We start from the raw sequence: 20,965 nt of genomic DNA on the forward strand, positions 1-20,965 counted from the left end.
GACTCCTGAGTGATTGTGATTGGTCGCTTCAACCTGAAGGCGCGCTCTGATTTGCTAGAAGAATAAGGTGTTTCCACTATTGTGGGCGGTCTTCCTCGCTTCTCATCACTACCGGGGCCGCCGCCCTCCACCGTCAAGCCGTAGAAGGGAGTCAGTCCAAAGCAGCAATGTGGCTTACTCTAGCGATTATTAGCGTGGCCTTGCTTGTTTGCTGTCTTAAATATGTGGCTAAAGCTATCGCTACTACCGGCTCGAATCCCTTTCATACGGACACGCGAGAACCCCTGAAGCCGATGGTACATAACCGCAAAGAGAAAAATAAGGTGTTGAAACAAGGTGAGTCGCGCAGGTGTCGTTCTAGAAGTAGCCTTTGCTCTCACGAGGAACTTTTCACCGAATCCGTTTGTCCGTTCCACATTTCATACAACCTGAATGAACTCGGTAGTCGAACAAGTGAGGTCAAAGGGACTAGTTCCATTTGATTTGCTTCATTGACAGTTCCTCCCTCACGCGTTTGTTATACTGCAGGGGCGGGCGTCACTAGTTTTTGTTTGTGTTTTTGTTTGGGAGAGGGACGCTTGCACTTGATTGGTGATGGCTGGGCACATAACGTCCTTTGAATCCAATGAGAAGATAAAGATAAAAGATATATGTGAACTTACTTCACGGCAGTGTTCGAAAGAAGCCTTGGAGACTTGTCCACCTGCATTCCGCCATCGTGGATCGCGTCACGACTCTGACACTTATGTCATCCGCACTTGTGGTTTTCCAGAGGAGGTGAACAATTGTCACCTACGTACAAGCGACTTCATTCACGGATCAATCTTGTTCTCATTCCAATGGTTACAGGTCTTTGCGTTCCTAGTTCCTACCCAAATCATAGTCGTCGTAGGCCAGGGAGGGTGCGGTATGCCATATTGACGCCATTATCTGCATTGTTATTGCGTCCAGGCTTCCTGGCCAGTAAAGTTCCTGACGATTTAGACGCCGTCGTCATCGGTAGCGGGATCGGCGGGCTCGGCCTGGCTGTGCTGCTGGCTAAAGTGGGAAAGAAAGTCCTGGTTCTGGAGCAGCATGACCGGGCAGGCGGGTGCTGCCACACGTTCACCGAGAAGGGTTTCGAATTTGACGTCGGTAAGAAAAACCATGGGGAGTGTTGCCAGCAGGACCGGAATCCATCCGCAAGGCCTTGTCCACCGTAGGAATCCACTACGTGGGCGACCTGCAGGACCACAAGCCGTTCCGTTGCATGCTGGACCAGATGACCAACGGGCAGCTGCAGTGGGAGCCCCTGGAGAACCCCTTTGACCACGTTGTTATTGGGCCGCCGGAAAAGCGCCGCCGCTACCCGATCTACAGCGGGCGCACGCGCTTCCCCGAGGAGCTGAAGAAGTGCTTCCCGGGCGAGGAGGCGGCCATCGACGAGTACATGCGACTTGTCAAGGTAAGAAGACTACAAATACTTTCATGATACGCACCCGTCCGTCAAAGTGTGTGATAGTGGCAAACGGCCAGCTCGGCACGTGAGATGTGGCGAGCGATAAGACTTACTTTTACACGCCTTTGACTTGGATCTATCTGTAGAAGACGGGCAGAGGCATCTGGTTCATGGCCTTGCTCAAGTACTTACCAGCTTTCTTGGCTGAGGTGCTGGTCCGCAGCGGCGCGGTCAAATATCTGTCGCCCTTCTACAAAATGGCAAAGCGCAGCCTGACCCAAGTCGTCAACGAGCTGACGGAGAACGAGGACCTCAGGGCCGTCTTCTCCTACATCTTCGGCACCTACGGTAGACTCGTGTTAGGAGCTTTGATGCGAAGTCGCCTGCCCGTCCGTCTCCTTGACTTTCTCCATCCCCGTGCGTCCGTCCAGGTAATATGCCAAAAGAGGCCAGCTTCGCCATGCACAGCCTGCTGGTCACGCACTACCTGAACGGAGCCTGGTACCCGAAGGGCGGCGCCAGCGAGATCGCCTACCACATGATCCCCGTCATCGAGAAGGCGGGGGGCGCCGTTTTGGTGCGAGCGCCCGTCAACCGCATCCTATTCAACCACGCGAGGGAAGCGTGCGGTGCGTCGAGTCGCCCGCCGTGGACAAGTTGCGTGGCTTCCCTTTGCTTTTAAATATCCCTGGCTACGGCTCTGCCAGGTGTGAGCGTCATGAAGGGCCAGGAGGAGGTACATATCCATGCGCCCATTGTCATCTCCAACGCGGGTATCTTCAACACCTACCAGACGCTGCTGCCCAAAGAGCTCCAAGCCGTGCCAGGTAATAAGGAACGGGCAGCCTTCAGTCTCGACCGCATCCGGAGCCGTCTAAATCAATCTAATCAATCAATCAATCAATCCATCAATCAATCAATCCATCTATCTAGCTCTCATTTCCTTTTGTTTTGGTAGCAATCCAGAGGCAATTGAGCATGATGAAGCACGGAGCAGGTGGCCTTAGTATCTTTGTGGGACTGGACGGGACCAAGGAGGAGCTGGGCCTCAAAGCTGACAACTACTGGATCTTTCAGGAGAGCAATTTGGACCAACTGTAAGTTCAGCCGTACAAATTACATCCAGGAACTGTTCTTCAAAGATTCAACAAAGTGCAAAAGTCTGCTTGCGCTAGCTTAATGCTAGCACGTCATGCAAAAGGACTGGCTAAGTAATCGCTTCATCAGCACAGTAGAAAGCAGAGAATAATGAATCAAAATGTCCGCACTAGTATTGTAAAAAGGGCTACTGCACTTTAAAGGGCTCAAGTATGCTCATTCAGGCTCAACTCATTGCGTCTTGCTTGTTTGCCGTTTTCTTCCTCAGGGTGATCAAATACCGGGACAGCAGCAGAGAGGAGTCGTCGAAAAACATCCCCCTCCTGTTTGTCGCCTCTCCGTCTGCTAAGGATCCTACCTGGGAGGAGAGGTCACCAGGTAGGCTTAAGCTCTGGTGAAGCCGCAGCAGCACGCGAGTGAGCCATTGATTGTTTTGGGTTTGACGCCGTACGCTAGGTAAGTCCACCTTGAGTCTGGTCAGCTTCGCCAATTACGACTGGTTCGAGGAGTGGAAGGACGACAAAGTGACCAACCGGGCGTCCGACTACAAGGAGTTAAAGCGAGCTTTCATTGAGACAGCCCTGCAAGCGGTGCTGGACGTCTTTCCCAAAATCACAAAGGACAAGGTAATGTTTGCTGCAGTGTCCAGGCTTCTTTTTTCTATAGGAGCCCTGAAACTGGCCAAAAATAAAGTCACCCGGATGGATGGATGGATGGATGGATGGATGGATGGATGGATGGATGGCTGGATGGCTGGATGGATGGATGGATGGATGGATGGATGGATGGATGGATGGATGGATGGATGGATGGCTGGATGGATGGAAGGCTGCCTGACTGGCTGGCTGGATAAACGTTTGCCTCTCGCTCGGGCGCAGGTGGAATATATCGACGCGGGCACACCCATCACCAACACTCACTATATCGGCGCCCCCAAAGGCGAGATCTACGGGGCAGACCACGGCTTGGAACGCTTTAGCCCGGAGCTCAGCGCCAACGTGAGGCCCCAGACGGCGTTCAAGAACCTCTACTTGACAGGTAGTCCCGTGGTCCCGTCCAGTGTTCACTCAGCCAAGGCACATATTTGAACGAGCGCTGGAAGCTTTGTGCCATCAGCAGCCGTTGTCGTCACACTGCGTCTGTCTGTTCTAGGTCAGGACGTGTTTGTGTGCGGCTTTGCGGGCGCACTGGCCGGCGCCCTGGTCTGCGGCTCGGCCATCCTCCGTCGCAACCTGCACGAGGACGCCATCGCCCTGGCCAAGAAGACCAAGTTTGTCCACACCAAACTTAAAGGGGTGTAACCGGGAAGAATAGCTGCTGCTTTGACAAACCTTTTGCTTTTGCTTTTGCTTTTTCCTTGGCTGATGCCGCCAACGCAGAAACAATGAATTCCACTCTTGTCGACAGTGCCTTGAATTGTTTCAATATTTGAAAACTAGACCACGTTTGCCTCAACATGCAATCGTATCGAAATGTTTGCAAAGATACATACTCTACTTCTAATAACAATAGATCTCTCATTCATCTAGAAACGCCTAATATAAACATAGTTATGTACCGTAACAAAATGCGAGGAATGCCACCAAGTCAGGTAATCTAGCTACTGAACTGGTCCCACTTTTGGGTTGTAATATGTTGACCAACTGAATAAATATGTAAAACTACCGCGTTAAAAGTGAAGACAACCATTTTGTATTTCCCCTTCCAGTTTGCGCCAAGATTTATGTTTGTTTCCGTGGCACAGTTGAAAAAATAGAATGAACTGTTATCCTGGATGTCATTTGCATAGGTTGGCTTTTTTGAAGACACGAACGTGTGCTTTGTATTTTGAATCCTGGAAGTGAATGCACATAATAGGCGGCGGCAGCGGCGGAGGGCATGTGCACGTGGGTGGACGGACAACACCTAGCATTGGTGCCCGCTCGCCAACCGCCCGCCCGAACACGCACGTCACGGCACGGCACGTCACGGCACGGCACGGCACGGCACGGCACGCCTGGTGTTAACTTTGAGCTTTTCTAATTGAGTCGCACACTTATTTTTGGAGTGGAGGAGAGCCCGCCCCATTTGTCTGGACCGTCAGCGATACTGAAGCAAGATCTTTTAAATCATCCCTTTAGGTAAAGTAAATAGTAAAGTCACGTACTGTACTGTACTGTACTGTATTGTCGTCAAGTAAAGAAATCGCGTAGGCTAACCCGCTAATTGGTATAGACGCTCATTAGCTCGTCACGTGACATGCTTAGTGTACTTTGCAATCTTGATTAAAATGGGTGTTTTTTTACTTCATAATAGCTTAGAACTCTAATAAAGACGTATTTTCAGACTCATTGGCGTCACCGCCATGTTGAATGGGGTAGGTATAGTCGAGAGAAGGTTTTTGCACTTAGCCAAGAATGAACGGGATTGCCTTTCTCAGGTAAGGCTAAACAACAATGACTTTTGGTTATCATGACAAAACAATTGGAATAGCATTTACGGACGTCTTGGCGAATATACTACATCACAGGAGACAGTAGCTTTGCTGCCTTTTCTTCTCAGGTCTTTGGGAAAGTTGCCTAGTATGACCAAATGTAGCCATGGAACTAACAAATATAAGAATCGTTACGTTTGGCCATCCTTTTGGCACAATTCAAGTTATTATTCTTATTTGAATGACTCGTGCGTTTTCCCCAACTGCTCTGCTCCGCTCTGCTCTGCTCTTTCACCTCCAAGGTAGGTGATGGAGGTTGGCGCAAGTTCGCTGCTCTATGAGCTACTGGCAGAGATTGGCCAGGGCTCCTTCGGCAAGGTGTACAAGGCCAGGGCAGTGGGCGAGGGAGGGCGACTCCTGGCAGTGAAGAAGTTCCACTTCTGCAGCCAGTCGTCGGCGGACGACAACGGCATCCCTTCCTATATCCTCCGTGAGGTTGCCCTGCTGGATAGGATGAAGTACTTCCAACATAGCAACGTCGTCAAGTAAGAGCACGTGAGCCGTTTGGATCCAATGACTCCACTTTGACGGTTTCTACTGGTTCCCCACTTCATTTGCAATTGTCATGCTCGAGCAATACAAGTATTGCTTTGCTGCCATCTTTTGGCATCTGGGTGCCAAGTCACCTCTCGTCCTCTCGTTGTTGCAGGTTGTTAGATGTGACGGCCACGCTGGCGGGCAACGTGTTGGACCTCACTTTGGTGTTGGAGTACATCGACCAGGACCTGTCCACCTATTTGTCCAAAGCCCCTCCGTCTGGCCTCGGCCGGGACAACATCAGGGTAAGAATCGTAACAAAGTGAAATGTTGCTTCTGGTCCTGAGAGAGCGCTGTACTCCAACAGTAGCCCCATTTTTAGCACCTATCAAGCGTTCTAAAGTGAAGATGTCTCTGCGTCCAGTTGTTGATGCTGCAGGTGATGCGTGGCCTGGACTTTCTACATGTCAATATGGTGCTGCACCGCGACCTCAAACCGGCCAACATCCTGGTCAGCAGCTGCGGCCTGGTCAAGATCGCTGACTTTGGCATGTCTCGCTTGTACACCTTTAACACTGCCCTCTCGCCAAATGTACGTGCGCTTTTGCCGTACTTTGCCATGTCCCTTTTGGGCAAAGAAAACAAAGCCAGGGGTCTGATTTGCCTTTGCAGGTTGTCACCTTGTGGTATCGAGCTCCGGAACTACTGCTCAAATCCTCTTACATGACATCCGTGGACGTGTGGAGCGCGGGCTGCGTCTTCGCCGAGCTCTTCTTGCTCAAGTAAGTAAGCGAGCACGTCGCTCGCCCGCGACGCGAAAAGGACGCGTTGACGAGACGTCGGTCCCGCACGGCAGGCCGCTCTTCGACGGAATCAGCGAGGCGCAGCAGCTGCGAATGATCTTTGAGTGAGTGTTTCGCCCCAAATCCAATTCTCGCCAGCCAAAAATGCCCTCACGTCAACCGTCGTAGGTTCATCGGCTTGCCGAGCCAGGACGAATGGCCCGAGAGCAGCCCCGTCAGCTACTCGCTCCACTTTGGACCCAAGAATCCCAGTCCCCGCCTGCTGTTCCGCATGGACCCTTATGGGAGAGACCTGCTTCTGGTGAGTTGCTAAACGCTTACGTTCACAACGGCTTTAAGAAAGCCCGCGTTTGAATAAGGTCACTTGCATTTCCTCGGAGCCAAGCGGTAACCATGGGATTTTTGTGAAGTACGTAAATGGGAAAGAATGAGATTGCGAGGGCGTTTTGCCCAGCTTGAGCATCCGTTTTGTTCACGCGCAGCAATGTTTGACCTTCGCGCCGAGCAGACGCATCTCGGCCGCCGCGGCCCTCGCTCACCCCTTCTTCAACCAGCACTGAGGGAAAGTATTGACTCCATTCCATGTTGTTGTGACACATTGCCAAAAGTATGATGAGCGCCTTAACATTTGTAGGACACTTTTTGTTTTTGCTTTGATCCGTGCTACGTGTAAAAAGGCAGCGCTTTCTTTAGTTGTTCAAATCTGACCGCGTTCCAACCCTGATCACTGTCACCACAGGTTTTTGTATTTGCCTTTCCAACCGTTACTAATCACTGCCTTTTGATGACTTGTCACCTTCAAGCAGATAAACATTGATGATTAAAGGAAATATTTCTTGCCAACCAAGCGTCTTAATAACACCGATCAAGAATGACTGAGGAAGGGCACCTTTGCAAAAGTGACAGAGAACAAAATTGCTGGCGGGCAGGCACAAACTAAGATATGGCCAAATCTGCCCACCCGGGCGCCATGTCACGTCGCCATGGAAACGTTTGTGTTGATTGCTTTCGTATCCAGTGAGAAAAAAAGCAGGCATCTTTCATTCACCAAATTGGAAGATTGATTCAATGATCGACTCGCATCACCTTTCGTTAAAAAAATGCTTTCGACTTTTTGATAGGAACATTTCAGTTAGCCGTCAGTTGGCACTTTTTCATCCCGACTGTCTTTAAAGGCAACACCGCCAGTTCCCAAGACCTCCGTTGCTGTTTTGCCAACTCTTTGCCCTCTTTGGAGTATGGATCCGGACATAGCACGGGTTGTCGCTCTATGTTTACTCATCTGTAGTGTAAATGCCCCACCCACCCACCCACCCACTCAGCCACCCACCGAGCCAGCCAAGCCAGCCAGCCACCCATTGCCAGCCAGCTTCCCTGCAGAGGGGCTGACTACTTTTGGAGCAAGCTGTCAACGTCAAGTACGAACTAAGCAAGCTCCTTCCTGCTCTCGCCACAGCATGCGTGTAAGTATCACTTTCATTTCAAACCACAAAATCAATGTCATTTAGTTCCATTTGATATCTGGATTGATATTGTCTCCATCTGGAAATGATTTTTAACTGGTTTCAAGTAAAGGGGGAGTAAAACAGGTATCTGACAGTCACAATCCAAAACAAAACAACAAGTAGCTCCTACAAAAGTGCTGCCAGTGCGCATATTTGTCACTCTGTGTATATTTATGCTAGTAGGCAAGCTAATGCTTTCCATGAGCTTGGTGGAAGTGCTTGCTTCCTGCTGAATTTTGTTCTGATCCTCTCCAAGTGATTCCAGAAATCCCTTTCATTGCGGCTCTCAATCAAGGCGGTCATCTTCTTGGATGTCGACATTTCCTCCTCAGCTCGCCACGTGACGTTTCATCGCCTCGAGCTGCAAACACCAGCACCAGAGTGTGTGACGGACGGACGGACGGACTGCGGGCGGGCGGACGCTTGAGCTTTGACGTGAGTTGACTGTGTCAGCTCCATGGCCACCTTCTTTGGTTGTCACCAGACCAGCACAGTTGGCATTCTTGTCACCCTTCCACCTCCAATGTTTTCTGAATGAGTCTTATCCTCTGTATATTTTGTCAACTGTGGTGCAAACAGAAGCCTTAGCCGGCCGGGTGCTCAGGGTGTTAAGTCCACGGCTCATGCCTCTTTTGTTCCATTGTGCTTCCTGCACGGCGGCTAAAATATCAGGAATGCTGACGGCCACAGTTTGGGGAAACACACACACACACACACACACACACACACACAAGTGTTGGATGGCTGTTATTTATAGTGTGCATGAAAGCCCCTTGCGGTGTTATGACCGCGTTGCCGTGTAACATGTTGCAAGTTGATTTGTGTGTAAATAACAGGAAAGCTCCATCTATGACACTAACACTGCTCTGATGCTTTGGCTACGTCTGAACATAGTCGGTCGGCCCCAGTTTGAGTATACAGCTTGAAGGAAAGTTGCGCGTTACGAATGTGGGAGCTAGTATCGAACTATTGCATAGTTGATCACTTTTATTGACTTCATCGAGATCCGAGCCCTGTGGGGCAGTGCTGCTGCTGCAAACGTCATTTTTACCGCAGTGACGACACCCGTCCTTTTCTTTGCCACAGTATCCCGTTTAGAAATGAGCTGGAAAGGGTCGCGCAGAAAGGGTCACGCAGAAAGGGCTGCGTTTGGATTTTCACTCCCACACTCCGAGCGGTGTTGTCTGGTGGTGGTGGATGCGGCGAGTGACGCTGCTCCTGCTCCTACTGCTGCTGCTGTTTAGGAGCCACTAGATGAAGTTACTTTAGGCTTGGCGGAAAAGACCTGCAGAGTCATGACCCTAGAGAGGATAGCCGGGTGTTGCCTTTCAGTGCCATGGGAGATTCCAGCTTAGGACCGCCGAGGCTCACCTTTCAGGAGGGAGAGAGAGAGAGAAAGAGAGAGAGGTTACATGTGGGATGCAGTCAATGTTCAGCTTTAGTCCTCTTGTAGGGCCCCAATACTTCTCCATGGCCATGTTTTAGAGCCAAAGTGAGTCATCCTTGGACGCCATGGAGGACCTGGTCCTGGAAGCTCGCTCGGAGCGCATTGCCCGCTACAAGGCGGAGAGGAGACGGGAGCTGGCTGAGCACAAAGGACACACCGAGGGCTTTTTGGACCCCCGACGGAGCAGTGGCAGCGGGCAGGCGCAACACATTGCTTCCCAAAACGTCAACAGCAAGGCCCACAGTGTTCCCAATGGATCGGACACTTCCGTCTGCCTGATGGGGTGAGTCACTGTTGAAAAAGCTCTGATCTTCTCCCATGTGGAACCACAAAAGCGCCAGCTTCAGTTGCATCTGTCTAGAAACATCATGTAAATAAGCGAACCGGATTTAGAAAGTCACATGCACGTACACGACAGTAGATGAGTGATTTTTGTTGTTGTCCTGCAGGCAGGATTGCCATGACACAGCGGCAGGGGAGGAGCACCCGGCGGCGGCGGCGGTGGCGGTGCAGCAGCAGCAGCAGCAGCAGCAGCAGCAGCTCCGCACTCGGGTGTCTGTGGGCCAGCTGAGGAGCGCTCTTCTGCAGCAAGCGGGAAATGGAGCTGAGGCGGACAAAGCGTAAGCGCCCGCCGTGACAATAGTTTGACTGGATCTTAGCCGCAGACGTTGCGCTAGTGTCAAAATGACTGTCCCTCCCGCTGTGAATGAAGTCACAAACACTGCAAAACTCCTCATCCTTTGAAGAGGTCTGACATAATGTAAAGTAATAGGTAGTTTGCTTGTCAGAGCCGTGAGCCTTTATGCTTTCAGCGACTCTATCTGCTATTTAGCGCACAGCCAAAAGGTCATATTTCATCATTTTTGCCCATTGACTGTGGAAGGCACCCTACGGCGGCGGGCTCCTTTACAATTCCTTTTGGAGCCAGCCGCATTGCAAAGCGAGGTGAGGTGTCCTCCAGACTAACGCTCCGTCCGTTTGCGTGTCAGGTGTTCCCAAGACGGGCCACGGGCTGCGTCGTCTCTGGACCCGACGGTGAAGTCCACGACAGATGGGGCTCGCCGCCGCACCCGCTGTTACTTCCCCGGCGGGCCGGGCGGCGCGCGCAAAAACAGCGAGCGCTTCAAGACTCAGCCCATCACGGCCAATGAGATGGAAGAGAGCGGCGGCGGGTAGGCGCGCCACAGCTCGAGCGCTGTGGCGGGTAGGCGCAAGCGCTGTGGCGGGTAGGCGCGCCACAGCTCCAGCGCTGTGGCGGGCTGTGGTGGGTAGGCGCGCCACAGCTCCAGCGCTGTGGCGCTGTGGCGCTCGCTCGAGCGCTCTACGCTCATTCGCTGGCCGGCCTTGACATTGTTGTCTCTTGTAGGCTGCTGGAGACTGAGCAAGAGGAGACATGTGAAGAAGGTAAGCGGCATTTGGTGATCGCCTTAAAGGTTAGGTCAACATCACCCCACCTTTTTCACAAGAACTGAAATGTGACAGCGCCTCCCTCACAAGTTGGCTGCTTTTAAAGAGGCCCTTCCCTTTTGCTTCATTTCTTGCTCAATGCAAAAAATTGCACTTCCGAATGGAGTGGTTCTATTTTTAGACCCATGCTCGCTGGGGACACATTCATGAGACGCGGCCGTCCGTCTGTCCGTCCGTGTTTGGAGGCTTGAAAAGACCACGCGCTTACAACATGCTTGCTTTAAGTTTCTCCAACGTGAATTCCTTACTGAATCAATCGGATGTACACCAGTTGAAGGTGAGCCGCCTTACTTAACTTAACTTTGTTTTCCATGTCCTGCAGCTGACGTGAAAACAGACGCAAGAGCCCAGATGAGTGTGGCGGCCAAGATGTCTTTATTTAAAGTAAGTCACTTTTGTGAAAGGCGACACTCATTGCTATTCATAAACGTCCCCCCCCCCCCGCTCATTTGTGCGCCGTCACAGTCTTATTCATAGAGGAAGGACGCTTTGGTGGCGCTTTGTGCTCAATTGCTCACCAGAACCAATCAAGTCGTCCGTTTTGTTTTCAAGCAGCCACTTGCCATGACCAAGATTCTTTCAAAGACAGTCAGCCTTGCCGTTTGATGATGATCTCGCCGGGAGTTTGCAAATGTTCTGTTGAAGGGCTGAAATGTGCTCACGGCTGCTGTCGCGGCGCCGGCTGCTCATCTTAGCGTCCAGACGTGCGCGCGCGCGCCACGGCGTTGAAGAATGTGACAACAGGTGTTGTCCTCAATTCCAGCCATGGTGCCGCTTTTGCGCTTCAGTCCAGGCTAGGCACCGAGGTGAAAACGTGCCCATGTTGCCGTCGACCGGCTTATTATTAGCCGAGGCGGGCCGAGGGAGTAACCCGACACGGCCCCGCTCGCGTTACCGCCATGCGATATGGACCCGTCGTTTGGCGTCCCCTCACAAATGGTACAAATCCTTTGAGGTCAAAATGAATCACGGGGGCCGGGCCGTCCATGTGTTTGCGCGCAGGAGCTGGAGAAGACGGCCGCCCCCGAGGCCTCGGCGTTCCTCAAGCCTCGCTCGGGAAGCGTCTGCCACGAGCGCAGGCAGCGGCGGGGCAACGACCAGCGCTTCCTCACGCAGCCAATCACCTGCGAGGAAATGGTGGCGGCTGTCGGGTGCGCTGCGTTACTACTGAAAAAATGTCAACACCAGATCTTCGGAGAATAAAGTTATTGTGGTGTGTGCGTTCACGGGGCGGCCGCAGTCCGGCGCCGGAGGAGGCGCGCCCTCCCCAGGCGGAGCCGGCGGAAGTGGACGACGAGACCTGCAAGCTGAGCGTGAGCGAGAAGCTTGCTCTTTTCAACAAGCTCTCTCTGCCCGAGGGGCCGAGCTCCGACGGCGCAGCGCCGGAGAGGCGGCGGCAGAAGGGCGCCCGATATCGCACGCAGCCCATCACGGTGGAGGAAGTCAGCCTGGTAAGTGGCTTGAATGGCAATGTATGGATGGATGATATACAGTCGATGACGTTACAAGGCACATTTGCTAGCAGTTGAATGATGATGAGCCCATGTGCTCTGAATGATAAGAGCCATCGATCACATCTTTCTTTCTTTCTTTCTTTCTTTGTATTCAGCTGCAGAAAGGTGGCGTGCAGCTCCCCGCCTTGTCTCTGTCTTCTCACCTATGCGACAGGCAACAGGCCTCGTCCGTCAACCTAAAGCCCAGCGAGCTGCGCCTCTCCTGCCCCAAAGCCGACGTGGCGCCCTCGCCCGCCGATCAGGCCACGCAGAGATGCGACCCGGAACCCGGGCTCAGACGGATCCCGAAGAGGAGCCGCTCGGAGCGCGCCGGGACTTCCGAGGCGGAGCGCGACGGCGCCGTTTCACACGGAGATGCCGCGCCCGGCGAGGATGGCGGCTCACGGGCGGCCGCCCCATGGAGGCAGAGGGTTCGGGCCAGGCGGGAGACCATCGCCTGCACGCCCGTGCTTGCGCTGTTGAAGCGCACTGGCAGGTGGGCACAATTCACTGGTTTCATTTCAAACAATGGATGTCCATAAAGTCTCTTCATGACTGCTACGGGGTGATGTGCCGTCTGTTCCGAAAGGCACCGGAATGAAGTGGCCCATTCATCCGAGTGCCTTCAGGTCGCTCCGGTGAATGAAGATGCTCAAGCGCACCGCATGACCAACGGTAGCGCTAGTAAGGTCAGGAAGTTTTCCAAAATTGGAAGCTCTTTTTTTTTTTTTAATTATTTTTATTACTTTTTTTATGGATGCTTGTGTTCATTTCAGGGAGAAAGTGCTCACGCGGATGCAGTGAGGCCTCAGTCTTGGGTGAGTGTTCATCAAGAAATGAATACATGGATGGGCATTTGAATGTGTCTTCTTTTTCACAGGAACCTGTCTACGCCTCTGTCTATCCCAGCACTACACCTCAGTATGTCATGTGCTTCAACCAGGTAACGGCTGCCTGCGTGGCTGCCTGCCTGCGTGGCTGCGTGGCTGCGTGGCTGCGTGGCTGCCTGCCTGCCTGCCTGCGTGGCTGCCTGCCTGCCTGCCTGCCTGCCTGCCTGCCTGCCTGCGTGGCTGCCTGCCTGCCTGCCTGCCTGCCTTTGGAACCGTTTTGAAGAGAAACCAATCTTTCATTTCAATTTCAGAACAATCAGTGCTACGAGGCACACGAGGTGGCCTCTTCTACAAAGAACCAGAGTCCCACTCAGAAGGTCAAACACTGAAACGGTACGTTTGGGCTCGTTCTCACGCTAACAAATATTCTTTTCCTTTCTGCAGGTTGAGGAAGGCAAACAAGAGCAGCCTCGCTCGATCGAATCACAAGAGACGAGTGAGTTAACGCTTCAACTTTACCTGAATGCAATTTTCCTTCATTGTCGGATATGATCATCTGTTTTGGGAATTCTTTGCTAGGTGCTGAATGTCCACAACTGGATAGCAGCCACATCCGTCACAATCAATCTACGGAAGCTTGGACGTGCTTATCTGGTGGTGAGTGCAACTGAGCACAAAGAAAATGGCGCAATTTCATTTGTGCACAGTAAACCTGTATTATTTTGTCCTCAGCGATGAAAGAGGCCGAGGTGACACCGGAGAGTGATTTGTCCAGCGGGTCACCCTGTGGAGCCCCTTCAGAGACGGGACAAGGCCTGGACCTCTTCTGCCAGACCAACACTCCCATGTGAGCAAATAATACACCAACAGTGACCTGTGCACAGCTTTGGGACCAAGGTCCGTAGACTGTAGACTAGATGTCCCTACCAACCTCCCTCCCTGCATCCCTCCCTCCCGCCCTCAGCAGGCTGACGTCTGCGGTGGCAGAGCACCGGCGTTCCGTGCGCCCCTCCCGGCGTACCCAGGGATCCCGAAACCCGCTCCGAGCCCTGGCGGCCCGCGAGGACGTCAGTCAGGACTTCATGGGCCTCAGCGCTGCCGGCGAGGAGAGGTTGCTCCAGATTGAGAAGAGTGAGCCAGCCGGCGCCGTCTCCATTCTGTTTTGCTTCAATGTCTTGCCTTTCAACTTTGTCATTTCAGTGTGTGTCTACCCCCGTAGATTCCAAGAACTCCTCGGAGGCCAATTCCGTCAGCTCCTCCCCGGATCCTCTGGAGTGCCATCCACCCTTCACCAGCCCCATGCTGCTTTTCATCAAAGGTCAGCAGCGCACACGCGTGCTCCTCGTCTGCATCGCGTCGCCATCCTTCAAACTGACGCTCGCCGGCTGGCTCGCGTGCGCCGACAGGAAGGCGGCACGTCCAGGTCCGCCTGGCCCCGCCGTCGGCCAGCTCCTTGAACAGCGGAGACTGTTTTCTGCTGCTCACGGCAGAGGACTGCATCGTGTGGAGCGGACGGTCGGCCAACCGTGAAGAGAAAGCCAAAGTATGCCAACGTTCCACCTGCCTAGTGGTTGTTTTGGGTTGGCCGGGAACTGTATCCACATCGAAAAGCGGATGTAGGCTGCTCCCCGAGTGGGAGATGACTGGAGTGAACATTCTTGAAGAGTTGCCCTTTGGATTTCAGGCCTCCGAGTTGGCATCTACCATTCAAGGCCGCCAAGACCTAGGATGTCATGCCACCTGTGTTGTCCACCTGGAGGAGGGGCTGAACTGTGACAGCAGCCTGGCCGCAAACTTCTGGAACATCCTGGGAGGGAGAACCACCTACAGAGGTTAGTCAGTCAGTCAGGCTTGTCTTCTGACATCGTCCTCAGTCAACCAGCAAGTAGTCTGACATGCGTGGCTGCCTCCAAACAGGAGCTGGTGCAGCAGAGGAGGATGAGCTCTATGAGCGCGGCATTGCAGAGTCCAACTGCGTTTACAAGATGCTGGACAACAGACTGGTGCCCCACGAGCAAGCCTGGGCCTCCGTGCCCACCATCTCAATGCTGGACTCCAACGAGGTCTCACGATTGTCCCTTTCCAAATGTGCATGACCTTACCACATATCCTCGTGTTTAGTCCCGTGTGTCTGTCTGTCCAGATGCTGGTGTTTGACTTTGGCGGCGAGGTGTACCTGTGGCTGGGGAAGGACGTGCCCGCCGAGCGTCACAAGGTGGCGCTCCAGCTGAGCCGACAGGTGTGGCTCGGGGCGTACGACTACAGAAACTGCCGGGTCAACCCCATGAATCCCACCCAAAGCGCCGCAGAGACGCAGCTGTAAGACGGCGAGCGCCGCCGCGCCCGCCCGCCCGCCCGCCCGCCGGCCCCGCCCGCCGAGGTCACACGTTGATTTGGTTTGATTTTTCCAGGATCGGCGAAGGCCGTCCCAGCTGGGCTCTGTTTGGCGTCGTGCGGGAAAACGACGAGACGGCTCTGTTCAAAGGCAAGTTCTCGGACCGGACGGGAAGCGGAGGAGACGAGGAGGAAGTGATCCGGGAGACTCGGGATGGTGCGACGATGGTACATTTCGACTTCTTTTGGAGCATTCATCAGAGCTGATTGATATGGTATACCATATACTTATACTTATAAGTATCTATCCGCTGTTCTTTTCCACAACAGTCGTGCTCAGTGCCGCCACCGTGTGACCACTTGAAGCCCTGCGACGCCAAAGCTCTGGCGTCTGGCCAAGCGACAGCGGCCGGAGCGTCCCCGAGCACGCTGGCCGGCGGCGTGGACCTCCGCGGGGGCTCCGGCTGGAGCACGCCGGGACTGAGGACGGTGGCGGTGGACGTGTGGCACGTCCACGAGTTTGATGAGCGCGAGGTTCCCCTGGAGAACGTGGGACAGCTTCACCAAGGAGACTCGTACGTGGTGCGCTGGACGTACAGTACCGGCGGGGAAGGTGCTGCCGACAGCACGGCTTTTTTCGTGTGGCGAGGACGTCGCTCCGACGTGAGCGGACGGGACACTGTGGCCTTTCTCTGCGTCGGGATCGACAACGATGGAGAATCACAGGTGACGGACGCAAGCTCATCAGGTTTTGTTTGCCTCCTGGATATCGTCGCTCGGTCTATTCTGAAACGCCGTCTTTTTTTCAATGCTTCTTTGGATGGTGCTGAAGGTTGTGGTTGACCAAGGGAACGAGCCGGCGTGTTTCCTCCGACTCTTCAAGGGAGCTCTGGTCATTCATAAAGGCCGCAGAGCGACCTGGTCTTCTCACGCAGGTGCTGGAAATGCAATCGATACGCTGCTTCCTTATTTGTGATTGATTGCACGCGTTGGTTCTCCTGGTAGCAGAGCAAGCGGCGGGCACGTGGCGCCTGTTTGCCGTCCGAGGGGAGCTCCCCGACGAGGGCTCGCTGCTGGAGGTGGACTGCTGCTGCGCCTCTTTGCGCTCCAGAGGCTCTCTGCTTCTGATCAACGGCCACCAGGCGGCGCTGTACCTTTGGAGCGGTTGTAAAGCTCTGGCCAGCTGCCGGGACGTTTCCCAGAGGGCCGCCGAGTGCCTCGCTCGAGGGTGACTTTCCTTTTCTCTCCATCCAATTGGTCAGGGCTCGCCAGACATTTGACCTGTGCTCGTTTGCGTCTCAGGTGTCCGGAGGAATTGGGCCTGAGTAAAAGTAGTCTTGTGAAGATCCAGGCAGTGGAGGAAGGTTCAGAGCCAGCTGACTTCTGGGCGGCGCTGGGAGGCATGGACAGGAAGGCCTACGACTGCATGTTACAAAGTACGCCGAGAGAGAGCATGGTTCACGTCGTTAGGATGTGAAGCCTAAGTCAAGTCAACGGGACTTGACTTGAAGTCGCTCCATCGCACCGTTTTTAGCGTATTAGCCGAGTTTTGCCGGAACCTTTCAAAATGCTTGCCAACCAAACCCGCCAGATCCAGGTAAATACAAGTTCACGCCACGCCTCTTCCACCTGAGCGCCTCTAGCGGCAGCTTCCGAGCCCAGGAGCTGCACGGGCCGTCTCGCTCGCCGGGCCTTGCGGCGGCCATGCCTTTTGTTCAGGATGACCTGTATGCGGCGGCGCCGCCCGGTGAGAGCCCAATCAGCACTTTGACACGTATGGTTTTGCATCCGACCCGACCCGAGCGGCACCGCTCCCACTCTGCCTCCCTCCCTCCCTCCCTCAGCGCTGTTCCTGCTCGACAACCGCTTTGAAGTGTATCTGTGGCAGCGCGGCACGGCCGAGGATCAAGCGGACGAGCGGCACGGCGAAAGGAAGTGCGCCATGGAGACAGCGCTGCAATACTGCAAAGGCAAAACTTCCTTCGGCCAAACCACGCAAAAGAAGTGACTTGGGAAGGAGCTCAATTGCGCCGCTGCTCTCTGTCTGTCTGTCTGTCTGTCTGTCTGTCTGTCTGTCTGTGTGTGTGTGTGTGTGTGACACAGAAGTCAACCCGAGACGGCCGCCACACGCTTACCTCATCTTGGAGGGCTCCGAGCCTTTGACCTTCACTAACGTGTTCCCTGGCTGGGAAAGGAAAGAGGCAGCCCTCGGACAGGTCTGCGCTACGGCCACGCCGCGTGGCGACATTATCATGTAACACACGGAGGGACGGACCAGATGCGTGCGCCGCCGAGATGGAGTCAAATGTTCACTCACCTTGGTGGCGCAGCATGATTTAGCCATTCGTCTTAAGCCTTCATCTATATGCGCACACGCCTGCCACACTCGTCTGAGGTCAGGGTTCCTACGCCGCTATTATGGAAGACTATGGAATTTCATTTCGGCAACGACTAGCCAATTGTTTTGCGTGCGCTCGGATCCGTTTCTTTGTTCACCTATGGCTTCTTGAACCCGAGCGTCTCATCCCCGTGCGCGCGTGTCGATGGCTTGAACGCAGGGCAAGCTGACCTCGGTGCAGGACGCCCTGGCCCAGCTCACCGAGAGCAGGACAAAACAAAGCCCCTTACCTGACAGCGCGGGCGCCCAAGGCCTCCGGTCGGACCGCGACTTGCAGGTAGACCTCACCTCACCTCACCTCACCCTTTGGTTTGGATTGAACCAGTGCAATCTCTGGGAGTGCCTTTGGTTTGAATTGAACCAGTGCAATCTCCGGGAGTGCCTTTGGTTTGAATTGAGCCAGTGTAATCTCTGGGACTGCCTTTTGTTTGAATTGAACCATTGTAATGTCTGTGACTGCCTTTCAGACTACTTTGGAGCTGAAGCCAGAGGACTCCAGCTGCTAACAAGCTGACTTGAAACCAACCTAAGGACTTGTTTGCCAAATGAAGACAAAAAAAACATGGTCAAAGTAGCTCGACTTTATTTATGTACCTTTTCAACAAGACACCATTTTAACTGTACAAATTGCAGGTCAAATATATGAGAGGCTATTCCATCTACTTTACACACACACACACACACACACGACACTACGTACTGCATGTGGTGCCTGAGCGCTAAGAAAAAATCATCTAATAAACAATACAATACAGTAGAAATTGATTCCGAGTTCCAAAGCGCGGTCTAGATGGCATGCTCCCTCTGGCCCTCGGCCCCGTTGAGGCCGCCGCGTTCCGGTTCGGAGGCCAGCGCCGCCTCCCTCAGAACCACCATGTGGTCCTCGGCCGCGTGCAGCGATTGATCGATCCAGTCCAGGCTGCCCGACATGTGGCAGGCGTTGCGGGTGACCAAGACCAGGTGGCTCACCGACAGGAGAAGAGCGGTGGCCCTGCGGTGGCGGTGATGGGGGAAAAAGCTTCAAAGTTGCTCAAAGGTACAATACAAGACTGTGGTACAGTCTCATTGTCACACTAGTTGATTTTGATTGTCACCTGGCGTCCAGCAGGATGGGGTCCAAAGGAGGGTACATGGATCGTACCACGTCGTCCACCCTGTTCAAAAGTGTTAGCATGTTAGCAGTGAGGGAAACAAACATCACCTGGGTGGCCAAGAGGGAAACAAACGTCACCTGGGGCTGATGCGCTTGGCCACGGTGATGATGTCAGCCAGGCTGGCCGGCGCTTTGACTTTGGCCCCCGAGCCCATTGTCAGGGCAACCAGTTTCTCCGTCAACGTGTGGCAGATCTACAAAGGCAAATGGCCTTCAAAGTCTGTCTGTCTGTCAGTCAGTCAGTCAGTCAGTCAGTCACTCCTCTAGACAAAAGCTTTCTTCGGTTACCTTCAGGATGGCGATGCAATGACAGACCAATCCGCTGCAATAACCAACAAATGTTTTTAAAAAAGCCATCGTTTGACCAGACCAGCGTTCAGCCGCTTTTGGATGGACGCACGCACGCACGCACGCACGCACGCCGATGCAAAAACAAAACCTACGAGGCGTCCTCGATCCAGTCCTCGTTCTCCAGGATGGCCTCAATGTGCGGGTTGGTGATGACCACGTCATCCAACTCCAGCTCTGACAGCTCGCTCTGCGTCTCCATGGCGCCGATCAGGTCCACCGTAGGCCTGATGGATGGAGCGGGAAGTGCGCGTGCGTCAATCACTTGCTTGTTTGATGATGAATAAGCCAAATGAAAGATTTTGACGCCCACTTGGAATCAAAGTGGTGCAGAAGCGGGTGGTGCGGGTGGCAGTAGCGGTGGCGGCACACCACCACCAGGGCGGCCAAGGATGCCAGGAAGATGGTGGCGAGTACCCCGATGGCCACGATCACCACCGTCTCCATCACAACTGGTCGGAGATTAGGGATGGGACTTCATCTGTGGAGTATGAATCAGGTTAGGAAAAAAAAAAACATCTTTAGTGGACTTTTCCAAATGATTTTGGGCGTCTCTAAAACGGGAGGGACTCCGTGACACGCTTTGGCTTGAGGAACCTTTTTACTATCCCTTCTTATCTGCCGTAAGCGTCATCAAGGTGCGATGTTTCTTTTCGCAATGGCATCTCTTTGCAATACAACGTTGAGCGATGTTTCTTTTCGCAATGGCATCTCTTTGCAATACAACGTGCAGTTGTCTTGCTTTTCACCACAATGATGCAACTCGTCCGTCCGTCCCCTGGTGCCATGAGCACGCTGCTGAGGAATGCTGTAATTCTTTAATCGGATTCTTTTGGGGTTGAGTGGCCCGTGTCACACAGAGCTTTTCAGAAGAAAACATTATTCTCTTGGTAAAGAAACACACTTTTTGGAATTAAAAACGTACAAATTCATAACTTGCGCACCACCCCAGAACCTGAAAAATGCGAGGTCAATATAGTCGTTGTGATTGTTGCTAATGCCAGTCATTTACCGAAAAACAAAGTCAATTCAAGTCTAAAATTCAAATCATTTGCAAAACAATGTTGCCACTTTTTCTTCCCCATTCAAATGCATTGCTCCAATTGGGTGTGTGCATTTCAAAAACAATGGAAGAGACAAAGAGCCTGCAAAAACTTTTTTCGCACTGCAACCTCGACTGTCAACAATGTAAACTCATACATGTTTGTCGTACAAAATCAGAAATATGACTTACCTTCATATTCATCAGTCAAAAGTAAAAGCAAAGTTCCACCTAGGACGAAGGCGGAGACATCGCCGATGTCTCCAGACAACGAGGACACGTGAACGCGCCTCAGGAGAGTCGGCCTATGAAACTTTTTGGACGCGTGCGCGGCGCGCGGCATGCGCGCGGCATGCGCGCTCCCTTCATCTGTTTTGGGTCGTGTGCAGACTGAACGTTAGATGGCGCACGGATACCAACTTTAACCAACAACCGCAGTGAGGTAACCAAACTTTTTGGACGTTGATATTATCTAGCATTTTGCTTTTTTTACAGTAACAATATTGAGGCGAGGAGAAATGATACTAACCTCTTGACCATGACGTGCGCCGTGACGCCACACGCAACTTGAACGTAACCTATCCAGTCACGTGCAAAACGTCTTGTTGAGAGGTTACCCAACTAAGTGCAGACAAGGGCAGCAGAAGGTAAAGTCATGC

At 53.2% G+C, this 20,965-nt stretch overlaps 4 protein-coding genes across 11 annotated transcripts; 3 read left to right on the top strand and 1 right to left on the bottom strand.

The window, feature by feature from the left end:
* The first annotated feature begins 100 nt into the window (after positions 1-100).
* Positions 101-4,201, top strand: retsat.2 (retinol saturase, tandem duplicate 2). The gene is made up of 11 exons (XM_061303929.1): positions 101-336; positions 952-1,134; positions 1,203-1,444; positions 1,585-1,786; positions 1,870-2,067; positions 2,146-2,265; positions 2,397-2,535; positions 2,805-2,914; positions 2,993-3,162; positions 3,415-3,574; positions 3,689-4,201. The coding sequence occupies exons 1-11, from the start codon at positions 168-170 to the stop codon at positions 3,835-3,837; spliced, it is 1,842 nt and encodes a 613-aa protein (XP_061159913.1). The 5' UTR covers positions 101-167; the 3' UTR covers positions 3,838-4,201.
* A 141-nt stretch (positions 4,202-4,342) lies between these two features.
* On the top strand, positions 4,343-7,552 carry cdk21 (cyclin-dependent kinase 21). Of its 2 annotated transcripts, XM_061303931.1 has the most exons (8): positions 4,343-4,656; positions 5,252-5,494; positions 5,659-5,791; positions 5,911-6,078; positions 6,159-6,268; positions 6,343-6,393; positions 6,458-6,590; positions 6,772-7,552. In XM_061303931.1, exons 2-8 carry the CDS (start codon positions 5,259-5,261, stop codon positions 6,847-6,849), a joined length of 909 nt encoding a protein of 302 aa, XP_061159915.1. In that variant the 5' UTR covers positions 4,343-4,656; positions 5,252-5,258; the 3' UTR covers positions 6,850-7,552. The 2 variants fall into 2 exon arrangements, with proteins under 2 accessions (XP_061159915.1, XP_061159914.1); XM_061303930.1 differs by having other exon boundaries at positions 4,343-5,494.
* Positions 7,553-7,616: 64 nt separating this feature from the next.
* On the top strand, positions 7,617-18,524 carry svilc (supervillin c). 7 transcript variants are annotated; one of them, XM_061303557.1, is made up of 33 exons: positions 7,617-7,752; positions 8,051-8,229; positions 9,248-9,524; positions 9,691-9,861; positions 10,231-10,413; positions 10,608-10,645; positions 11,031-11,092; positions 11,711-11,859; positions 11,949-12,159; positions 12,318-12,697; positions 12,791-12,890; positions 12,978-13,019; positions 13,082-13,144; positions 13,343-13,408; positions 13,476-13,527; positions 13,611-13,688; positions 13,764-13,878; positions 13,996-14,162; positions 14,251-14,349; positions 14,438-14,574; positions 14,716-14,863; positions 14,949-15,094; positions 15,175-15,350; positions 15,443-15,593; positions 15,696-16,091; positions 16,198-16,300; positions 16,371-16,593; positions 16,668-16,801; positions 16,957-17,112; positions 17,210-17,335; positions 17,469-17,581; positions 17,924-18,040; positions 18,231-18,524. In XM_061303557.1, the coding sequence occupies exons 3-33, from the start codon at positions 9,307-9,309 to the stop codon at positions 18,267-18,269; spliced, it is 4,359 nt and encodes a 1,452-aa protein (XP_061159541.1). In that variant the 5' UTR covers positions 7,617-7,752; positions 8,051-8,229; positions 9,248-9,306; the 3' UTR covers positions 18,270-18,524. The 7 variants fall into 7 exon arrangements, with proteins under 7 accessions (XP_061159541.1, XP_061159546.1, XP_061159545.1 ...); XM_061303562.1 differs by having other exon boundaries at positions 16,374-16,593; XM_061303561.1 differs by having other exon boundaries at positions 13,999-14,162.
* On the bottom strand, positions 18,330-20,657 carry tmem98 (transmembrane protein 98). The gene is made up of 7 exons (XM_061303564.1): positions 20,499-20,657; positions 19,578-19,745; positions 19,360-19,491; positions 19,205-19,238; positions 18,995-19,110; positions 18,858-18,917; positions 18,330-18,754 (listed from the first exon to the last, which is right to left on the bottom strand). Exons 2-7 carry the CDS (start codon positions 19,709-19,711, stop codon positions 18,550-18,552), a joined length of 681 nt encoding a protein of 226 aa, XP_061159548.1. The 5' UTR covers positions 19,712-19,745; positions 20,499-20,657; the 3' UTR covers positions 18,330-18,549.
* Between the last annotated feature and the right edge of the window lie 308 nt (positions 20,658-20,965).

Source organism: Syngnathus typhle, linkage group LG17 (assembly GCF_033458585.1).
Source record: "Syngnathus typhle isolate RoL2023-S1 ecotype Sweden linkage group LG17, RoL_Styp_1.0, whole genome shotgun sequence".
NCBI classification, from domain to species: Eukaryota; Metazoa; Chordata; class Actinopteri; order Syngnathiformes; family Syngnathidae; genus Syngnathus; species Syngnathus typhle.

What these genes read in the sequence shown, in the direction of transcription:
- retsat.2 (XM_061303929.1), top strand. Translation starts at nt 168, where the DNA reads ATGTGGCTTACTCTAGCGATTATTAGCGTGGCCTTGCTTGTTTGCTGT. An exon ending in CTACATCTTCGGCACCTACG is followed by an intron (nt 1,787 to 1,869) that starts GTAGACTCGTGT and finishes GCGTCCGTCCAG; the next exon opens with GTAATATGCCAAAAGAGGCC. An exon ending in CCAAAATCACAAAGGACAAG is followed by an intron (nt 3,163 to 3,414) that starts GTAATGTTTGCT and finishes GCTCGGGCGCAG; the next exon opens with GTGGAATATATCGACGCGGG.
- cdk21 (XM_061303930.1), top strand. Translation starts at nt 5,259, where the DNA reads ATGGAGGTTGGCGCAAGTTCGCTGCTCTATGAGCTACTGGCAGAGATT. An exon ending in TCGGCCGGGACAACATCAGG is followed by an intron (nt 5,792 to 5,910) that starts GTAAGAATCGTA and finishes CTCTGCGTCCAG; the next exon opens with TTGTTGATGCTGCAGGTGAT. An exon ending in GCCGAGCTCTTCTTGCTCAA is followed by an intron (nt 6,269 to 6,342) that starts GTAAGTAAGCGA and finishes CCCGCACGGCAG; the next exon opens with GCCGCTCTTCGACGGAATCA.
- svilc (XM_061303557.1), top strand. Translation starts at nt 9,307, where the DNA reads ATGGAGGACCTGGTCCTGGAAGCTCGCTCGGAGCGCATTGCCCGCTAC. An exon ending in GGAGCTGAGGCGGACAAAGC is followed by an intron (nt 9,862 to 10,230) that starts GTAAGCGCCCGC and finishes TTTGCGTGTCAG; the next exon opens with GTGTTCCCAAGACGGGCCAC. An exon ending in AGCGCTGCAATACTGCAAAG is followed by an intron (nt 17,336 to 17,468) that starts GCAAAACTTCCT and finishes TGTGTGACACAG; the next exon opens with AAGTCAACCCGAGACGGCCG.
- tmem98 (XM_061303564.1), bottom strand. Translation starts at nt 19,711, where the DNA reads ATGGAGACGGTGGTGATCGTGGCCATCGGGGTACTCGCCACCATCTTC. An exon ending in CTGCACCACTTTGATTCCAA is followed by an intron (nt 19,492 to 19,577) that starts GTGGGCGTCAAA and finishes TCCATCCATCAG; the next exon opens with GCCTACGGTGGACCTGATCG. An exon ending in CCCATCCTGCTGGACGCCAG is followed by an intron (nt 18,755 to 18,857) that starts GTGACAATCAAA and finishes CCGCCACCGCAG; the next exon opens with GGCCACCGCTCTTCTCCTGT.